Below are 21276 nucleotides of genomic sequence, written 5' to 3' on the forward strand. Positions count from 1 at the left end.
TAATATTCACAGATCATGTCGTGATTTGATTTATTGTACAGCTCTACCGTCGATGTAATCATTCATCCATCAGTTTGCTTGTTTTACGTGATATCTGCGTTATACTGTAAATTAATTGTCGTGACTGGATTCCGGGATTCCCTCTGCATCACAGAAAACACTCGGCCTTAAGTTAAAAACATACCTTTATCTACACAGAGGGATGTTCCCAAACATGTTCTATGCGTTTCCTCATTTGCATCAACATTTTTTTTTGTAACTTTGATATCCTCCAGGACAACACCACGTTATTTATTTTTTATATCAAAAGTCCAGTAGTATTCCCATACTAACTGGTTCACGGCGGCGTTTCGCTTTCAGCTGGATCTGCATCACTGACATGTCTTGTCCATCTCCATCTTTTTTGTGGGGTTTTTATTTATTTTTATTTTTTTTTTGTGCGTTCTCCCGCCCTTCATTTCAATGCAGTCGTTTCCGGATCGCTTTTCCCCACTTTCGTATTATTTATTTATCTTACTCAGTAACGGATGTGGTTTAAAATCTAGCGAAGTACAATACTTAAAACAAAACATACTTAAAGGGTTAGTTCACCCAAAAATGAAAATTCTGTCATTAATTCCTCACCCTCATGTCGTTCGACACCCGTCAGACCTCCGTTCATCTTCAAAACACAAATTAAAATATTTTAGTGTAAATCTGATGGCTCTGAAAGGCCTCCAATGGCACAATGCACGGTTCACTCTCAAGACCCTTAAAAGACACTAAAGACGTCGTTACAAAGTCCATCTCACTTCAGTGGTTCTACAATAACTTTATGAATCGACGAGAATAGTTTTTGTGCGCAAAAAAACCCTAAATAACGACTTATATACAGTAGTGATGACGATTTCAAAACACGGCCTCATGAAGCTTCGAAGCGTTATGAATCAGTGAGTCGAATCATGATTCGGATTGCGTGTCAAATCGCCAAACTGCTGAAATTTGGCGATTCAAACTGCTGAATCGACTCACTGATTCATAACGCTTCGAAGCTTCATGAGGCCGTGTTTTGAAATCGTCATCACTATATAAGTCGTTATTTAGGGTTTTTTTGCGCACAAAAACTATTGTCGCCGATTCATAAAGTTATTGTAGAACCACTGTAGTGAGATGGACTTTGTAACGACGTCTTTAGTGCCTTTTAAGGGTCTTGAGAGTGTAAAGTGCCATTGTGCCAATGGAGGCCTTTCAGAGCCATCAGATTTACACTAAAATATTTTAATTTGTGTTCTGAAGATGAACGGAGGTCTGACGGGTGTCCAACCACATGAGGGTGAGTAATTAATGACAGAATTTTCATTTTTGGGTGAACTAACCCTTTAAGTAAAATTACAGATTTTTAAAACTACTTAAAAAAGTAGAAGTACACAGAAAAACTACTCAATTACAGTAACGCAAGTAAATGTAATTTGTTACTTTCCACGTCTGTCTAAATGCATCTAAAAACTGTGTGATTGTGTCCTGACAGTCTGTTTGACATGGGCGGCGAGTATTACTGCTATTCCTCCGACATCACCTGCTCCTTCCCGGCCAACGGCAAGTTCACCGCAGACCAGAGAGCCGTTTATGAAGCCGTGCTGAAGTCCTCCAGAGCCGTCATGGCCGCCATCAAACCAGGTACAAACACACCGTGTGTCCCAGTCAGTGGTGGAAAGAGTACTGGAAAAGCATACTCAAGTAAAAGTACTGTTACTTGTCAAAAAGATGTAGTGCTAGTAGAGTAAAAGTACCTGTCCTAAATACTACTCAAAGTAAGAGTAAAAAGTAGCCCTTGAAAAAGTACTCAAGAGTAGTGAGTAGGGGAGAGCAGGGACGAAAGTACCATTTTTCAGAAAAAACGTAATTTTAAAAGATAATGTTTTAGACTGAGATATATTTTTGCTGTGGTCAATAACTCACAAGTGTGGTCTATCAATAGCAGGTGGTATTTTGTACAAATGTAGAACGACGACAGTATATTTTCACTTTGAACATAAGCTGCACATTGTTACTTTTGACCCCATCAGGTGGGACGAAAGTAACACAACAATACAAGCTAGATTTGTTTGTGTTACTGTTGTTTTTATTAAACATCCCTGACTATGATCTTGTTAATATGTAACTGCAAACATATTTTGTCCTTTATCTTTGCAAAAAAAATATTAAATTACATTTTCATTTTATGTTAAAGTTCATCAAATGTTTCAAATGTAATATGACAGTACAAACTTGAATTGTTTAGAATATTTTTTATTTGTAATGTCAATCTATTTGATAAGTTTTTTCTTCAACAGTATGAACAATATAAAAATTAAATTAAATTAAATTTGCATAATATGCATTATTTATATAATAGCGGGACAAAAGTAACAAGTGTTACTTTCGTCCCGACAGGAAGTCCTGACATTTAAACACGATTTACTTTTATACTGAAAAACTCTGCAAAGACAAACCTTCAGGGTGTGTAACAGCACTAAATAACCCGTAGATTGATCATTACTGTGACACATGAAACAAGAAACACAACTTGTAATTAGAAAAAAAGTACCGCTTCATTAATTTACTTGCCGTACTTGAAAACTGCATCTCGGACCTAACCGCGGAAAACAATGACGGAATCACAATATTTTTGGCAGATCCGTCAAGGGTTGTGTGCTGAACCTGCTGTCATAACTTGAAATCCAAATGTAGTCAGGGCTCTGAGAAAATCGCGTTGTTACTTTCGTCCCGTGTTACTTTCGCCCCGGTTCTCCCCTATTATGCTATGAATGTTATTCCACCTTATACCCTGCAAATTAAAAATGTAGCTCACTCTTTTATGGATGATTCTCAGTAAGAACAAAAAAACATGAGATCAACAGTATTTCAATATTTCTCCAAGTTTTATTTGTGACTGCTAGCACAAAAAATACAGCCAAGTAATATTTGAGAAAGCAACCAATAATCTGGTAACATTTATGACAACCAGTCTGTAGAGGTTTTCCTGCGGTTAATTAAAAAAGGTTGCAAAGCGTTGTACATTAACAATTTTATGTTAGCAAAGCAGTTCTTTCTTTTCAAGACGCATTCATTGTACTGCTTTAATTTCAATGAATGTTTTCTCTGTTAAAAGAATGCACTTCAGAAATCAGAATCCAGTAACTGACAATTTTCACCACTGATTATTTTTGCTTGTAATTAAAAACATAAACCTGATTTAAATATAAATCTGATGTTTTATGAAAGTTATTTGCTATATACATGGACTACAATTTTAAATCGCCATGTGAGAAATTACATTAAAATATGCACTTGTAATGAGTGTAAAATCAACATCAAAATCTTTTCTTTATTATTAAAAACTCTGATTCTCTTATTTTGAATATATTTTTTGATTCTCATTGGATTGTCTTTTGATTTAATTTTATATATGATTTGTAATGAAGTGTACCGCCCCTTTAAGAAACACTTAACCTTGGACGCGTTCTCTCCTCGCTCAGTTGATAAACTACGCTGAGATGAGGATGTATGTTGGCTCACGGAGCAATTTCACGATTTACATTTAGCAGACGCTTTTATCCAAAGCGACTTACAAATGAGAGCAATAGAAGCAACTAGAGGGCAGCCAACAGTCAAGGGCAACAATATGCAAGTGCTGTAACAAGTCTCAGTTAATCTAGCACAGAACGGAATTTTATTTCTTTTTTTTTTTTTTCTAGATTTAAGTCCTCATACAGTAACCAGCAACAACCCCCTTTCATAAAGCGTGCGTGCCTCTCACTCTATGCTGGACGCTATGGTTGATATGACGGGAGTCACACACGTGACCCATGGAGACAGGACTTATTATTCACCTTGCCCAATCACATTGACAGGACAAAAAAAAACATAATGTAGCGACGGCAGGTTTAGGGAAAATAGCGCAGGAAAAGTACCGATACAGCACTTCAAATATACTCAAGTAAAAGTAAAAGTACACTGTTTTTAAACTATTTAATAAAGTACAATTCCTGAGAAAAACTACTCAATTACACTAACGAGAGTATTTGTAATTCGTTACTTTACACCCAGGGCTCTGAACTGGTTCAAGGAACGAAAACGAAAACCGGAAACGAACGAAATTTTAAGAGGAACAAAAACGGAAACGAAATCAAAATCTGTATTTTAGTCTGTATTTTATTCCGCTTTTATTCCGCTTATTCCGGTATTTTATTCCGCTTTCCTGTAGCTCAAACAATAGAGCATGGCGCTAGCAACGCTAAGGTCATGGGTTCGATTCCCAGGGAAAGCAAGAACTGACAGAACTGACAAAATGCAAAAATGTGTACCTTGAATGCAATGTAAGTCGCTTTGGATAAAAGCGTCTGCCAAATGCATAAATGTAAATGTAAATGTAAAATGTAAATGTATTTTATTCCTGTGATCAAAGCTGAATTTTTTGTCACTTTTGATCAATTTAATGCATCTTTGTAGAATTAAAGTATGCATTTCTTAATTTCCGAACTTTTGAATGGTAGTGAATGTTGAAATTTGCGTTGTATTATTTAAAAATGCACTTCCTACATGGGCGTTGGAACCATTGTATGTGGGCGAGACAAGACTCACCCACTTTTTACGATCAATGATATTGATCACTTTTATCGTCTCTAATCCAGCACATGTCTGTTTACCTACCCCTAATCGATAAACACTTATTATTAAACACGTTAGACACTTTATTTCCACTTTTGTAATATTTTCTTCATTATTGAAAATAAATGCCTTTCCGATCTGATATGTGATTGGAAAAGGGAGTAGAGTTAGTTCGGCTAAAGGCGGATTCGAACCGCGGGTCGATTTGCGTCGAAACTTGATGCCATGCGTCTTACCCCTACACTAAGATAAGGTGATTTCCATAAGCTTGTCTTGTCCTACCAGATGTTTAGCAAACAAGGCGATATATTTCTACTTAATGTAAATGGCATCTACTCCCGTAAATATTTTCTGAGAGAGGACCCACCCAAATTTTTTTTGCTTCCGACGCCCATGACTTCCTAAAAGGACAAATAGACACCGCGTTTGGTTTAACCCCTTAACTGTCACCCCCCTTTTTGAGAATACACATGAAAATGCACTATCCAAACTTAAAGGGCTGTAATTCAAGAATGCTTTGGAATATAGACCTAAGTTTGGTCTTGTTTTAAAGCAGACACTCGGCAGATTATTGCTGAAGTGAACACAATTCAAAATATGAAAGTATGAAAAAGTTATGGAAATTTAAATTTACTGTTAATAAAAAATACTGTACTAAATATTTTTATTTTATATAAAATATATATTTTACAAAAATGTTTTAATCTAACATTACTATAAAATCAAAGCCATATGTCTAACCAGGTTGTGTTCCAAATTTGAAGTTATCACAAAAAATAAAGTCCCCATGAGATTTTGTTTAGGCGCTGTACCACAAATAGCCACCGGGTGTCACACATATTCCATTGATTGTTTTTTTAATGCATTTTTCTGTAAATTTCTGTCCAAATATCCCTTCCATCACAAAAAGACTCAGACCTTTCCGACGATATGTGTTTTGTCAAGATTAGAAAAGATTTTTATTATAAAGTAGTTAAAATAAATGTTGTAATATAAAACATGACGACGCCCACTAGGGGAGGAGCCTGCTAGAATAATTTAAAGTACCGTTTCCATGGTAACGCAACGTCCAATTTCAAAACGGTTATCACAGGATGAATTTTGAGTTCGTAAGCTTTCGAATGATACCTAATTTATGATAATTACTCAAATATATGATACAAAAAAAAGCCGATCAAAAAAAGAGTGCCAGGTGTCCCGCCAGCAGGACAGGGAAGAGGTTAAAGTCTAATATGGCGTTCACACCGGACGCGATTCGCGCGAAGGTGGACGCGTGTACATTTTGAGTTTACTCGCGCGAATCGAATTCCGCCAGCAGCTCGTCTCGTTGAGAAATGGCTGACATGGGCTGTGTTTACATGTCTTTTTTTTTGTTCATATCTACTGTTAATGTGTGACAAAACGTAGTTTGAAGACTTTTTCAGTCGATAATGTAGTTGTTTAAAGCTCAAATCTGTGGTTTATTTACATAAACAGTGCCTATTTGAACATTTTATCTGCCGTTGTCGGAGCTGTGAGCTCCAGCGGACAGCGCGCTCAGCGCACGTGAAAGCCGGCGAGGGCAACCTTTCCTCGGCCAGTCCTTCTGCCGTCTCCCGCTGGCTCTGATGTCTCTGTGGTGTCTCGAGCTATAATTCGTCTTGTAACGGCCGATCTTTGGTCTCATGGATCTATAATTTGTTCCCTGGCAAATCGTTTAGGCTGAGGGCAAAGATAAGTTTCATTACTTTATATTTTTAGACTATAACTGTACGTTGCAGTTGTAACGTTAGCCTACTAGCACTGACTTTGAATGTTTGACTGCATTGTTTGCTTTATTTCATGTATAGCTTGTTATACATTACTGATACTTTTGTATTATTGATCATACATAAACTTGCATTTAACAAAAAGAGACTGGGTTGTGTTTCATGTCATTTAATGTTATCACAGTGATAATCATATTGTCTGAACCAGATATTAATATACAGATTTTCTCCTCATTGTTGTCACTACTAGAGCAAGCTCCTGATTGGTTAACGCGGCACGAAATATCCGCCAAAGTTCAGATTTTTCAACTTGAGCGTTTCGCGCGAATCACGCGTTCAAAACGCTCAATTCGCGTCCTTCGCGCCGCCTCAATCGCGCGAATCTCGCCGCCTCATTCGCGCGAATCGCGCCGCAGAATGCCATTTCGCGTCTCTGCATTGACTTAACATGTAAATCACTCGCGCGAATCGCGTCCGGTGTGAACGCACCATAAGAGAGCTTCAGTCCTCCGCTGTAAAATGACCTCTGACCTCGGTCTAATGATGTCACTGATCGGTCAGGTGTGAAGTGGACGGACATGCATCGTCTGGCGGACCGGGTTCACCTGGAGGAGCTGGTGAAGATGGGGATCCTGCGTGGGGCGGTGGAGGAGATGCTGAAGGTTCATCTGGGCTCCGTCTTCATGCCTCATGGACTGGGTCATCTGCTGGGCATCGACGTCCATGACGTGGGAGGATATCCAGAGGTCAGTTCTGAACATTTCATCAATAAATCAGAGAGGGAGAGACTTCCTTTGTCCTGTCAGACGTCTTTCTGTTTATTAAAGGGGGGGTGAAACACTCAGTTTCAGTCAATCTCATGTCAATCTTGAGTGCCTATAGAGTAGTACTGCATCCTTCATATCTCCGAAAAGTCTTTAGTTTTATTATATTTATAAAAGAAAGATACGCTGAAAAAAACGAGCATCTGGAGGCGTATCGTGTGGGCGGAGCTAAAGAGTCACGAGTGCGCGCAGCGATTGCGTTGAGAGCGTCTGAAAGCTGTGACATCCTTAAACGTGAGGAAAAATCACGAAGATCAATCAGATTTAGCCACACATATATGATCCAGAATCAGATCTAGAGGCTGAAATTGAACAGGAGAAGCAGCAACGACTCCAGCAGGACATCTCTATGGTATGTAAGTTACTGTAAAACGTATAACTTATAATGGTACCTGCTTATAGCAGCTTGTCATGTGCGAGTTTTACAACATTTGTGTGTTTACTCGTGGTTTATGAGGATATCATTTGGTTTATGGACTATGGTATGTGATTTAATGTTAGCAGTAGCAAGCGGAACGGTTTTGCACGTCAGACTAGTGCGTGTTTACATAGAAAAACAATGGAATTGTAGCGAATTTGAATGAACGAGTCGATAGCAAACAACACACAGACATTTGAAGCAGTTTTACTCACCGCCTGCTTCCAACCTTAATCGCTGGAACAGCTCCATCTTTCAGCGTTAGACGAGCTATAAATCCAGAGTTTAACTGGGCCTTGTTTATAAAACGATCGTCGCCGAAATGCAGGGATCCCATTAACGCTGGGTTCTTTGGGAAGCTGTACAGGGTTGTCTTGGGTTTCCCGGACAACCAAAAACTCACATCTTTGTTGACATTGTTGATTTTGTGACGTCCTATGACTGCAGCGCAGCCGCTTCCCTAAAGCCGAGCACAGCACTATAATGGCCGTGCATTTGCTCTCTCGCTCTCCGAAACTTATGAGAAACCGGAAGGAGTATTTTTGGCACAGAACGTCCAACTTTTTTTTTTTGAAACTTTGCCCATGTTTAGCATGGGAATCCAAGTCTTTAACAGTGTAAAAATCTCAGTATGCATGAAACAGCATTTCACCCCCCCTTTAAAGTGTCTTAAAGGATTAGTTCACTTTTAAATAAACTTTTGCTGATAATTTACTCACCCCCATGTCATCCAAGATGTCAATGTCTTTCTTTCTGCAGTCAAAAAGAAATGAAGGTTTTTGATGAAAACATTCCAGGATTGTTCTCCATATAATGGACTTCAATGGGCTCCAAACGGTTCAAGGTCCAAATGACAGTTTCAGTGCAGCTTCAAAGGGCTTTAAACGACACCAGATGATGAATAAGGGTCTTATCTAGACAAACCATCAGTTTCTGTGAGAAACCCAGCAGTATTTATGCTATTATTTTACCTCTAATCAGACGAACATGATCATCTCTGAGCTCCGCCATAACTTCCGCTAAGTGAGGTCAGAATACGAGCGTGGTCATAGATGTATACATAGATGCCTCATTAGCGTCTGCACGGATCAGTAAAATGAGGCATCTACGATCGATATATCTATGACCACGCTCGTATTTTGACCTCACTTAGCGGAAGTTATGGCGGAGCTCAGAGATGATCACGTTCGTCTGATAAGAGGTAAAATAATAGCATAAATACTGCTGGGTTTCTCGCAGAAGCTGATGGTTTGTCTAGATAAGACCCTTATTCATCATCTGGTGTCGCTTAAAGCCCTTTGAAGCTGCACTGAAACTGTCATTTGGACCTTGAACCGTTTGGAGCCCATTGAAGTCCATTATATGGAGAAACACCCTGGAATGTTTTCATCAAAAACCTTCATTTCTTTTTGACTGCAGAAAGAAAGACATGGACATCTTGGATGACATGGGGGTGAGGAAATTATCAGCAAAAGTGTATTTAAAAGTGAACTAATACTTTAAATCTCTTTTTTTCCTCACTGAGGTACATGTATAGGGTTAGTAAAGCTCCAGTTAAAGTGTCCGTGTTTCTGCTCTTCAGGGCATCGAGCGTGTGGACGAGCCGGGGCTGAAGAGTCTCCGGATGGGCCGTGTGGTGCAGGAGCGCATGGTCCTCACGGTGGAGCCGGGAATCTATTTCATCAACCACCTGCTGGATAAAGCGCTCAACTCACCGGCTCAGTGCGGCTTCATCAACAGCGGCGTCCTGAATCGCTTCCGTGGCTTCGGCGGGGTCAGAATTATTACAAACTAATCATATATTACACTAGATACACTTGATGGAGGGCGATGATTTGTCAATATGCTATAATGTATGCATTGAAATCATAGTTTATATACGCATATGATGCACTGTATATGTTTATTTTATCTTTTACTTTATAATCACATACACTAAAGTTCCTTTACATTCAGATTCATGAGTGAATGTCCAGGTTTTACAGTGCCCCTATTATGCTTTTTTTGGGTATTCACTTTTATACAGTCTGTAATAGAGCTGTTCATTAATGTAACCAATCAGAGCAGAGTAGACCAATCACACCAGACTGGGTCATCTGACCAATCAGAGCAGAGTAGACCATGTACAGTATATGCAGTGTATATGATGAGAAAATTAAATTGACCTTGGTTGAATGTAAATCTATTGTATGAGACCTCAGAAACAAAATTACACATCTTTAACCCTTAAAGACCTAGAACATTTTTTGGGCGCCTGACTTGCCTCTACTTCTCTTTGTTTTTCTCACCCATTCTAGCATCAAGTGTCTTATATCACTTTAAACAGGAGAACAGGAAGTGTCCATCTAGCTCATTTGAAGTCCCAATTTTACATTTATTTAGTCTGAGAATGGATTAAATTAAACTAATTTTAAGAAACCCGGCAGCAAAAAATGGGTGTTTTTACTGTGAACTCAAACAGACCTTCATGAAGTTTGGATTTTTTTTTCCTTTAGAAAGTTATGGTTGTTTTAGACTTCCAGATGAGATTTAGTCAATCCCTCAGCAGATTATAGCCACTTATTATAATATTATTCTAGGCGTTTTTGAGTGAAAACAGGTGTATTTTATTTACTGACAATGTAGAAGTGTCCAAAACAGTTCAGGGAGTGAAGTAAAGAGAAAGACTGAACACTGAAACGGTGTAAAACACAAACTACACACAAATAGAGAAATATACTGCTAATACTAATGATCAACAGTCGTTTCTGTTTGGCTCAGGGGAACAACCCACATGCGTTTCCTTGACCAATCAATGCTGCAGATTTTGATGATGCATCCACGCAAATGCGATACTTCTTTACGGTGCATTTTACAGCTTACAGGTTGGATTTGCGGTTTAAAAGTTATTAAAGGGTTAGTTCACCCAAAAATGAAAATTCTGTCATTAATTACTTCCCCTCATGTCGTTCGACACCCGTCAGACCTCCGTTCATCTTCAGACACAAATGAAGATATTTTAGTGTAAATCTGATGCTCTGAAAGGCCTCCATTGGCTCAACTTTACACTCTCAAGACCCTTAAAAGACACTAAAGACGTCGTTACAAAGTCCATCTCACTACAGTGGGTCTACAATAACTTTATGAATCGGCGAGAATAGTTTTTGTGCACAAAAAAACCCTAAATAACGACTTATATAGTGATGACGATTTCAAAACACGGCCTCATGAAGCTTCGAAGCGTTATGAATCACTGAGTCGAATCATGATTCGGATCGTGTGTCAAACCGTCAAACTGCTGAAATTTGGCGATTCAAACTGCTGATTCGACTAACTGATTCATAACACTTCGAAGCTTCATGATGCCGTGTTTTGAAATCGTCATCACTATATAAGTCGTTATTTAGGGTTTTTTTGCGCACAAAAACTATTCTCGCCGATTCATAAAGTTATTGTAGAACCACTGTAGTGAGATGGACTTTGTATCGACGTCTTTAGTACCTTTTAAGGGTCTTGAGAGTGTAAAGTGCATTGAGCCAATGGAGGCCTTTCAGAGCATCAGATTTACACTAAAATATCTTCATTTGTGTCTGAAGATGAACGGAGGTCTTACGGGTGTCCAACGACATGAGGGTGAGTAATTAATGACAGAATTTTCATTTTTGTGTGAACTAACCCTTTAAACATTTTAGAACGATGGTTATTTTTAGCCACGGGCGGCTGTCTCTGTCTTTAAGGGTTAAAATAGCATAATAGGGCCTTTATTGCGGATGAATCCTGATGGTCCTGTGTCTCTTCAGGTGCGCATTGAGGATGATATCGCTGTGACGGCTGACGGCGTGGAGCTGCTGACCTGCGTTCCTCGAACCGTGGAGGAAATCGAGGCGTTCATGGCGGAGAAAACGTCCAAACCCTTCAGTCCCATCAGCAGCCAGAAATTCTGAGATGATGATTATGATTATGATTATGATTATGACACTCCTTTTCTTCAACATATCAGACTGTACCTGTATCTCAATATATCTTTGATATTTCACTCTATAAAGGGAAACTCATGACAGCTGCTGTTTGTATGACGTCTCTTATGGAAATCAGTATTAAAAATGAATTACCGGATCATTTATGCTTTCATGTAGCAGCCGTGGAACATTTCCAGAGTTTGATTCTTAATAAAAGCAGCTCTGAACTTGATTTAGCCTGAGTCAAACTTTACTCCATTCATCTGCATTTTATTCTGTATACTTTGGGCAAGTTTGTAAGACTTATTTTTAATAAACATCTGATTTTTCTAGCATCATTCAGAATTGTGTGCAGCATTTTATTGACTAATTTCATAAAATCCTGTCATATTATTTAAAATCATAAAGAAAACCCTGACACTCACTATGAGTGAATGAATGAAGCGCTGTTACAGTTCAACAACACTTGAGTTTGGCCCTGAAGTGTTGATGATTGGAGCTGAAGAAGTGAACTGTATGACGCCTTCATTGTCAGATTTTAGTGGCGTGGTCAATGTTACTGAAGTGTAAACTTGTCAGAACAGTTTTGGTGTGTGTGTTTCTCATTCCAGTAGATTCCAGCTGTTCTCGTTTGCATACGTGTGTAACAATAGTCTGAGGGTTACAGCACTAGATGGCTGTTGATCACATGACTTCTCTTAAATGAACTGATGAGCTGAATAAAGGGAGATGATCATTATGAGGGTTCGGCACTTCAGTGTTGTAAGGATCGGTTTTGGTGCTAAGACAAAAGCTGAGATACACACCCCAGTAATTGAACAAGTAATTCTCACAGAAACTGTGTGACACCACCCTGACAAACATTCCTCCCCCCTCCCCTTTTTCCCTCTCCTTGCCCTGTTTCCAAGTCACCAAATCCAGATATACCAGTGATGATGTATCTTGTAAATCTATTGTTTTATCCCTTTCATGTTTGATGTCTTTTTAAAGGTCTCGTGCGAATGCTAAAATGGACTCAGTTTCACTGCAGTCACTAGTAGTATTAGAAAGATTGAAAACTAATGAGAATTCAGGAGTCTCTTCAAAGATATCTGATCCACTCCCCCAAAACCAGGTGTTTGTGTTGCAAATATTTACAACCCTTTTGTTCTAGTTGTAGTTTTTAAGCAAGGGTAACCAAACTGAGAGGGGAATATTCTGTAGTCAGAACCCCCGTGTGGTGCTGGGTCAGGGTCTTTGATACCCCTTTTCCACCAAGGCAGTGCTAGAGCTAATTCAGAGCCAGAGCTAGTCCCAGTTCATAGTTGGTTCGACTGAGGAGCCTTCTAAGAACCGTTTGCTTTTCCACGGGCTGAGAGCCACAACAGAGCCAGGTCTTACGTCACTGTATACGTCTCATCTCTCTCAGCAATGCTAGCGAGGCAGCGGCAATGTTGCCAAGTATGTGGTTTTGCCGCGGGCTGTTTTTTCATGTCCGCGGGATGAAGCGACCCCAATTATGTGATATTTAGCCCCGGGAATGCGAATTTTAGTGCCAAAAAACACATATTTTACCCCCAAATGTGATTTTTACTGGTGAATCCCTCCCTGGAACGCGATTGGGCTTGTTTTGAGTAGCAATTGGGCGGGTTTGTTGTGAAAACCTGGCCACCCTGGGCAGCGGGAAACACAAACACACCAGGCTTGTTCGAGATGCATCGCAGACCGATCCACGTATGATATAAAAAAAACGCATGAGTGAATCAAAAGCAAAAGGAGTCATATGCTCTCGCTGGACTCGTTGTCATGCTGCGATCGGTCTCTGCACAGCACCGCTGCGAACAAGCCTTCCATCAACAATGCAAACGTTGCGTTACTATTCATTCACATGGCTTTACGATCCTACATCGGCATCAAAACACAACGCAAACACAGCGAATCCAACGCATCCATGCAGTTCGCCGTAATTTGTATAGACGGAGATTACAAACGAACAGCAGCTGTTAGCTCCATTAGCTGCTATTTCAAAAATGGTGGATCTAAAGTTTGTGTTCGTCTTGTTGACCCCAGCCCCCAGCGCCTGACGTAATCGGTTCTTACTTCTAGCCCTGTTCTAGCCCAGCAATGTTTTGGTGCTACTTAAGAACCACTTTTCCTGGCTCGGAGCTGGGGCTTTGTGTGTGGAAACACAAAGAACCGATTTGAAACTAGGCTCTGGCTCCGATCTAGCTCTGGCTCTGCTTTGGTGGAAAAGGGGTATGAGACACTGACCCAAACTGCATGTATTGTGCCAGAAATGTAGCCTGGGAAAACCCAGACAACTTCCGGCAAATTTAGATTTGCTCTGCAAGTAGTCTGGCAAAGAGCCCATTTAAACCCATTTCTAAGCCCCAGAAATCGAGGCACCAATCAGAAACGTTGAGGCGGGCTTTACACGATGACGACAGCGCAGCGACAGTGAAGCAGATTCTGTACACTGACTAAAGATGGATGCAGCAGTGGAACATCACTATCAGCTATCGCGGCTGTTTTAAGCGATTTAAACTTTTCCATTCCGTTAAAACCAGAGCAAAGAACAACACAAGAAGCCTTCATATCTAAAAAAGATGTTATCGCTGTCTTACCGACTGGATTCGGCAAAAGTCTGATATACCAGCTTGCTTGTCTTAGCGAGATCCCTCTGGTTGTGTTAATGTTTCACAAAATATAGTTTTAAGTCCTTTTCAGGCGAGAATGTAGTTGTTTTTAAAGCCAAAATCTGTGGTTTATTTATAAAGAGAGCGCCTTTTTGAAAATTTGATCTGCCGTTTTTGGAGTTGTGAGCTCCAGTGGACCAGCGGCGCTCAATCGCTCATTAACCCCACCGAAAGGCGCCTTTCCTCGGCCAGTCCTTCTGCCGCCTGCCGCTGGCTCTGATGTGAAGATATGATTTGTCTTGTGTAGATCTAACGGCTGATCTTTGCTCTCATTAATCTATAATTTGTTCCCTGACAGATCGTTTTGTCTGAGGGCAAAGTGAAGTTTCATAACTTTATATTTGTAAGCTATTAAACTTTACCGTTGTAGTCTCCTAGCGCTGACTTTCTTTGACTGAATTGCTTTATGTATTGTATAGCTTCTTATACCTTTTACTTATACTTTTAAAATGGATATTGATCACGCATTAAACTAACATTTAATAAAAAGAGACTGGATTTTGTTCTATGTCATATCTCATTGTATTACAGTGATAATCATAGGCTATATTATGCACACATGATATTACATGTTTTTATTTTTTAATGTAAACGAAAAGAGGCCGGGTTTTTTAAATATTTCGTTTTGTTATATACATGCATTGAAGATAATATGCATTGCCTTCACTACATTTGTGTGGCTATAATATGTTTAATATTAACTATTACCGTCATCGGGAGTTCATTCTCCGGAGTCAAACTTGGTAAGTCACGGACGCAAGTTAGAAGTTCGCGTACAAAAAATGTCATAAAACACCACTGCCTCATTTCATAAAAAAAAAAAAAACTTAAACATATTAGCCACACACATGTGGTTCAGGCAACGCGTAGTTAGGCCTACATTCATTATCTTATATATTTATAATAAAACGAAGTATAAAACACCCGGCCTCTTTTCGTTTACATTTTAAAAATAATTAAACATTAATATGTGGTTTAGGTAAGGTGACCAGATTTCTGAAATGGAAACCGGGGACATTTCCTATTTGAGAACACAAGTACAGACAAGAACGCATATTGAGAAACGGCCAGAGTCTCAGATGTTTGTCCGTCGCTCTGCATACGTCATCTCCCTCATCGCTCTGATTGGTTTTAGGTCTATCCAATTGCGCCCAGAGGCATTTGAGCGACGCCCGTTGGTGACGCCCCTTTGGAAATGATTTGTCTATGAAGCTTTGCCAGACCATAACTCAGTTACTACTGAGAATGGTCTGGTTTTAACCAGGCTACCAGAAATGATGACTCTTTTAAATTATTTTCATATTGCTTTGCAATTGTGTTCTATGTTTTTACGCTGATCAGTTGTGTACCATGGATTCTTGTTTACTTTATTTACTTTTCCGGTCTGGCCAAAATAAATGTTAATCTTGATTTATTCTGTATCTTTCTGAAATCATTATTTTAGTCGTGTCCGTGAGGAGTAAGTAGGAGTTACCGCAGATCTCTCTGCCAGGGCAGATCATACTGGGAACTCCATAGCGGGAGCATTGAGCCATGCATGAGGGAAAACAGGCGGTTCTAGACCCTTTTTAGGGGGTCTTCAGTCCCCCTTAACTTCTGCCCAGCCCCCCTAAAAAATGTGTGATTAACCTTTAAAGCATATGAAACTGGCGGGAGGTTTCGGCTTCGTCCCGTCTTTTAGTCTGTGTGTTCTTCAATCCGCAGCGGCGCCGGGCAGATGCACGTCAGAAGCAGAGGTGTGTGTGTTCATCTGAGCCTCATTGGTCTGTCATCGCTCGTAAATGTCAAAATATTCGAGAAAACCAATCAAATCAGAGTAGGCGGGCTTTATGTTCACACAGATTATGCTGAGGCTAAACCCGAATTTTAGCAGCACAACTCGACGTCAAGTGAGAGAAATGTAAGACTCTGCTTCTTTAAGTCAGAAATGTTAAACAAAGACAAAAATATTCAGGCAAAAGAAAAGCCTACACTTTTGTCTAATTTCGCCAATTTGAATTGAAAATTGGCCAATGTGATTCATAATGTAATTAACAAACAAGAAATATTAACAAAACCGTTTTCTTCAGATTAGGCATAAGATTAATAATGAATGTGTACATATTGTAAATTAATATTATTCCATTTGTAGCCTTCAGTAAATAAATAAAAAAGCTCAGCTATTTCAGCCTGTATTGGGCATAAGATTAGTAATGAATGTGTTTATTTTGTGAATTAATTTAATAAACTTAAAACTTTAATAAACAGTAAATTAACGTGTCTAAGAAAAGTATTCATAAAACATATAAATATCAGTATGTTAATATGTAAACCATTTGTACTTTCTTCTCTGACGAAAATGGAAAAACTATATCAGTTAAAGCTCAGCGTTAGGAGGGGAAGAGACTGGGCAAGATAAAAACAGAGAAAAAAGAGAGATGTGGAGAAAAGAAAGACAAATAATCTACTGCCCATTGACGTGGTTTTCAAGCTACTGTTATCTATTTTTTTGGCCTTCAGAACATCTTAAAATGCACATATGTAGATCAGAGAAATAAAAAATGTTTCGGGGGAGCTTTAGTATTACTTTATAAGTATTAATAAACAGCCATCCTATGGATATGCATGTTATTAAGCTACTAGTTAATAGCGCAATTTGGACCCTGAAATACCCTCACTGGGGGCTAAGCCCCCCTAAAATGAAAACCTGATTTCTGACTGCCACTGTTATTATAAGTTGCGGTTTCCGTGACTATCACTAAAATTACACGTTTTGTTATGAGTAAACATGTGTGACCCCCTTAGAGGTAAGATAGTTCACCCTGCAATCCTCTGTAATATCAGAACTGACTGATCTGTGTCCATTAGAGCAAGCGAAACCGGACGCTTAGCCTATTTGAGACTCCGGGTCCCATGGAGGAACGAATATTTGAAAATAAGTGATACTAAGGAAAATCAATGATCTAAATTAAATCGCAACTGATCTTCAAATCAGCTGATAAACTCTAAACGTAACACACTTTATGGAGTCACATAGAATTGGAGTCAGATAAAATTATTAATGGAGTCAGATTTAAAATGAGATATCAATAAATTAAAGCTACACTATGTAAGTTTTCCGTCCACTAGAGGTCGCCTGTTCACAACAAAGGCGTAGTTTGATGACGCCACGTTTGAGCGCAGAATCTTGGGACATGTGGTCTTCACCTCACAGCCGGTGGGAAACAGTCAGGATAGGACTCGGGCAGAAATCATGTTCATGGATGCGATTATTAACATTACTGTAGTGAAGCAGAGCAGGAGCGAGTGTTGTGGAGCTGAGCAAGGCCGCAGGAGCGATTGAAGAGCGGGACTGTTATTATGGCATAGTCGCCGGCGGGACTTTTATTATGACACGGTTGCCGGCGGCACTTCCTCTTCTCCAGTGCTGAGTGTGAGGTAACGCAGCTCTGTTTATCGTATTAGATATATCTGAGTGTGTTGAAAAGGAAGTTATGACGTTTGCTCGGCGGCTGCTATGACACTTGTTCACACTGCAGTGAGAGTACAGCGTTTCACTGAATAAAACCGCAGACCGAGGGTGACGCAGATATGACGCAATCGACAGGCGACTCCCTCACACGCATAGCTCACACGTCCCGGCTCCTTGGGTAAAATAGCAATTTTCTCACGATTTACAAATAGTTGAAAACATTTGGGATATTCTAAGTACTCAACTGAACAAAATATATAACACTGGCCTAGTGGTTTCTGGATATTTTACTGCAAAAATCCTACATAGTTCACCTTTAAGAGAACTTCACCAAAATGCTGAAAAGGCTTACACGCAGAATTCCTTTTGACCAAGCCGTTAGCATCCGGTTTTTGGGCTAAATGGATGGAAATTTACCGTGTCAATGTTTCAGCCGTTTCCATCATGAACTGTGTTCACCTGAGCTGTTAGTTTAGATCCAGAGAAATGAGCTGATAACATGGACAGCATTTTTATCATCTTCTGTCTGAACGAAATTAATCACAACGAAACAGAGTCTCTTAAACTCTTGCCCTCGAACAGAAAACTCTTTTTTATTTAGAAGTCGACTAAAACACATGTACTGTAGTTCTAATTAATAGAGAAAAGAAAAGAGAAATTCTCTTTTGCTTCCTGTACAGTTGTAGTTATAGCATAAACGTGGCATTGTGTATATGATTATTGTTGACTCGTGATGTTCCTCACTGATGATAAAAGCATCTGCTAAATGAATGAATGTAAGGGTTTGTTTCTGTCATATCGAGGGTGGTCAAGCGTTCCAGTAACTCTCAGTCGCACGAGTCCTCGGCTGTTAGCATTAGCAGGGTGGAATCGGTCACTCCATCACTTTGGGTTTCATAGTGGACTGAAGGATTGCTGGACTCAACTCATAATGTGGCTGTGATTCTGGAATCTTTAGGTCTTGTTTTATTGTACAAACTTAATCATTTACTGCGGGTTTGTTTCTTAAGGTTCATTTTCGGCACGATTGTGATGGTGGTCAGTTAAAAATTACATTTCTTGGATGTTTCATGTACATGTTTATTTCCTGAATGAATCATATTTGCCTCACTTCAGTTTAATTTGGAGTAAAGCAATGTTTCATACGCATCATTTTGACATGTAAGAATACACTCTCTAAAAGGTCAAATGTTGCAGTGTCTTTTCTTCAATAGATCTGTCGAAGTCCTAAAGCTTGTTATGTTCAGTGCCGTTATACATAAAAATGTTAATAGGCTATAATTGCAAAAGTAATAATTTGCAGCTCCACAAAAAAACTGCAATATTAAAGGTGCACTATGTAAAAAAAAAATCAGTAAAATATCCAAACACCACTAGGCCAGTGTTATATATTGTGTTCAGTCGAGTACTTACAATATCCCAAATGTTTCCAACTATTTGTAAATGGTGAGATGCTCTTTTACTCGAGGAACCGGGACGTGTGAGGGCGTGGCCTGTCGATGACATCATATCTGCGTTCCCCTCGGTTTGTGGTTTTATTCTGCAGAAAAGCTGACGACCACATGACCCAAGATTCTGCGCTCAAACGTGCCGTCATCAAACTACGCCTTTGTTTTGAACAGGCGACCTCTAGCGGACGGAAAACTTACATAGTGCAGCTTTAAGGTCCTTTTCTGTTACATTTCATTTGTAAAACTATCTTTGATCATGCATTGTAAAAGTGAATGTATAAAAAGTTTGAATCAAGCAGGAATGGTCAGTATTTAATGCTGTCGCTCCTTCACCGCAGACCCGAGAGCCGCTCATGAAGCCGTGCTGAAGTCCTCCAGAGCCGTGATGCTCGAGGAAACGGACACTCTTCTCTGTGGAAATGCCCTCGAAGCCTTGGTCACTCTGGGGGTCAAATGGACCGGTCACTGCAATCATCTGTGGATTGTAATCTTTGTCTCGTTGTACACACTTCATCATTTAGTGTTGTTTTGTTCCGATTCTGCTCTTCTCATAAACCTTCAACTCTTCCCGGAAATGTTGAAAAATATGTTCATTGGAGTTATGTTTCACTTTTAAGTTAGACGGACACTCCTGGGTTCAGTATGTTGTAGATCTGGTTGTGTCAGATGTCAAATGTGAGTTTTAATTTTTAGTTTTATTCCTGCATGAATCACTGGAACAGCCGGATCGATGTCAAACCTGCTGAACCTGATCTGCGTTTACATCAAAGACATGGTTGACAAATCACCTGGAGTCAGGATGATCTTTAACATGCTTTCTACTTTTTACTACATATACAATGAGCAGGCATAACATACCTAAAATTGTGGTGGTCCTCCTTTTGCTGACCCATCGAGGCATGGACTCCGCTAGACCCCTGAAGGTGTGCTGTGGTATCTGGCACCAAGATGTCAGCAGCAGATCCTTTAAGTCCTGTAAGTTGCGAGGACTTGTTTGTTCAGCTCATCCCACAGATGCTCGATTGGATTGAGATCTGGGGAATCTGGAGGCCGAGTCAACGCCTCAAACTCGTTGTTGTGCTCCTCAAAGCATTCCTGAAGCACTTGTGCTTTGTGGCGGCGCATTATCTTCTGAAAGAGCCACAGACATCAGGGAATTTATTAAAAACAGGATAAGTGCTAAAGTTTTTTAAACATCATAATCTTAATGCTGAAAACAGAAAATACCTTAAACAGAAAATAACCTGGTGAGAGACATGAATGAAGGAGTGAATTGGCATGACTGAAGCTGAATGCAGGAGGTGTCATGAAAATTAAAATGTCTCCTTTCTAGCTGATTTCAGCTGTTTTCGTTTGCATGCGTGTAAAACAATAGTTTGACGGTTGCAGCTCTAAACATTTTTTACATTTTTAGGACTTTAAATTTTTTTCTGTCTTCAAACATGAGATTATTTCATGACATAAAATTTGAGTTCCTCAAACTCACGAGTCTTGCAGCAAATTGTCTTTTTTGTTTGAAACTGATTTTAAAGACACCTTTTATTTTAAGGTGATTCAACTACATATTACATGTACTTACTTGTAATTATGCATCATTTACTATAGTAAGTAACCCTAACCGTAACTCTATAGTAAGTACATGTGTAGTAATTTAATTAATATTACTCAGTACTTATCTGAGCCTTAAAATAAAGGGTAAACATTTTTTCTTTTACATATTTTCTGCTCTGGTTGATGTACTCTTGTAGTTTTATTCCATAAACTTGGCATTGTTTATATAATTTTTGTTGGCTCTCATGATAAATTGCTTGTAATGTTCTTAATTTTAGATAAAAGCATCAACTACATGAATAAATGTAAATGTTTGTTTGTGATGGGATTATTTTGATGGGGGTCAAGCGTAACACTGCAGTAGCTCAGTCACACAGGTCTTCAGGTGTTGGAGAGGAAAGGATCATCAAGAAGATAAGTGTGGTTTTAGTGGACTGAGGGTTTGCTGAAACTTTGCCTGTGATTTTTGTGGATTGTGACCTTTAGGTCTTGTCTCACTGTACACACTTCAGCATTGTGTGTTGTTTTGTGTCTTTAGGTTTGTTCCCAGCAGTTCAGTTGTGATTCTGCTCTTCTCATGAAACTGCTTTT

The 21276-nt window shown here is 39.4% G+C and overlaps 1 protein-coding gene across 5 annotated transcripts in view; it reads left to right on the forward strand.

Moving 5' to 3' along the window:
* The window catches only part of pepd (peptidase D), a 161275-nt gene extending 140269 nt beyond the window's left edge, over window positions 1–21006 (forward strand). For 3 of the 5 annotated variants that reach the window (XM_079825836.1, XM_079825837.1, XM_079825838.1), the window contains exons 12-15: window positions 1508–1656; window positions 6939–7123; window positions 9202–9393; window positions 11399–11895. In XM_079825836.1, coding sequence (XP_079681962.1) covers window positions 1508–1656; window positions 6939–7123; window positions 9202–9393; window positions 11399–11542 — 670 coding nt within the window. In that variant the 3' untranslated portion in view covers window positions 11543–11895. Of the gene's footprint in view, window positions 1–1507; window positions 1657–6938; window positions 7124–9201; window positions 9394–11398; window positions 11896–19472 lie in introns of those variants that run through there. The other 2 variants (XM_079825839.1, XM_079825840.1) reach the window with 1 other exon arrangement.
* Window positions 21007–21276: the final 270 nt, after the last annotated feature.

This window comes from Gobio gobio (genome assembly GCF_949357685.1).
Source record: "Gobio gobio genome assembly, chromosome: 9".
In the NCBI taxonomy this organism is placed as follows: Eukaryota; Metazoa; Chordata; class Actinopteri; order Cypriniformes; family Gobionidae; genus Gobio; species Gobio gobio.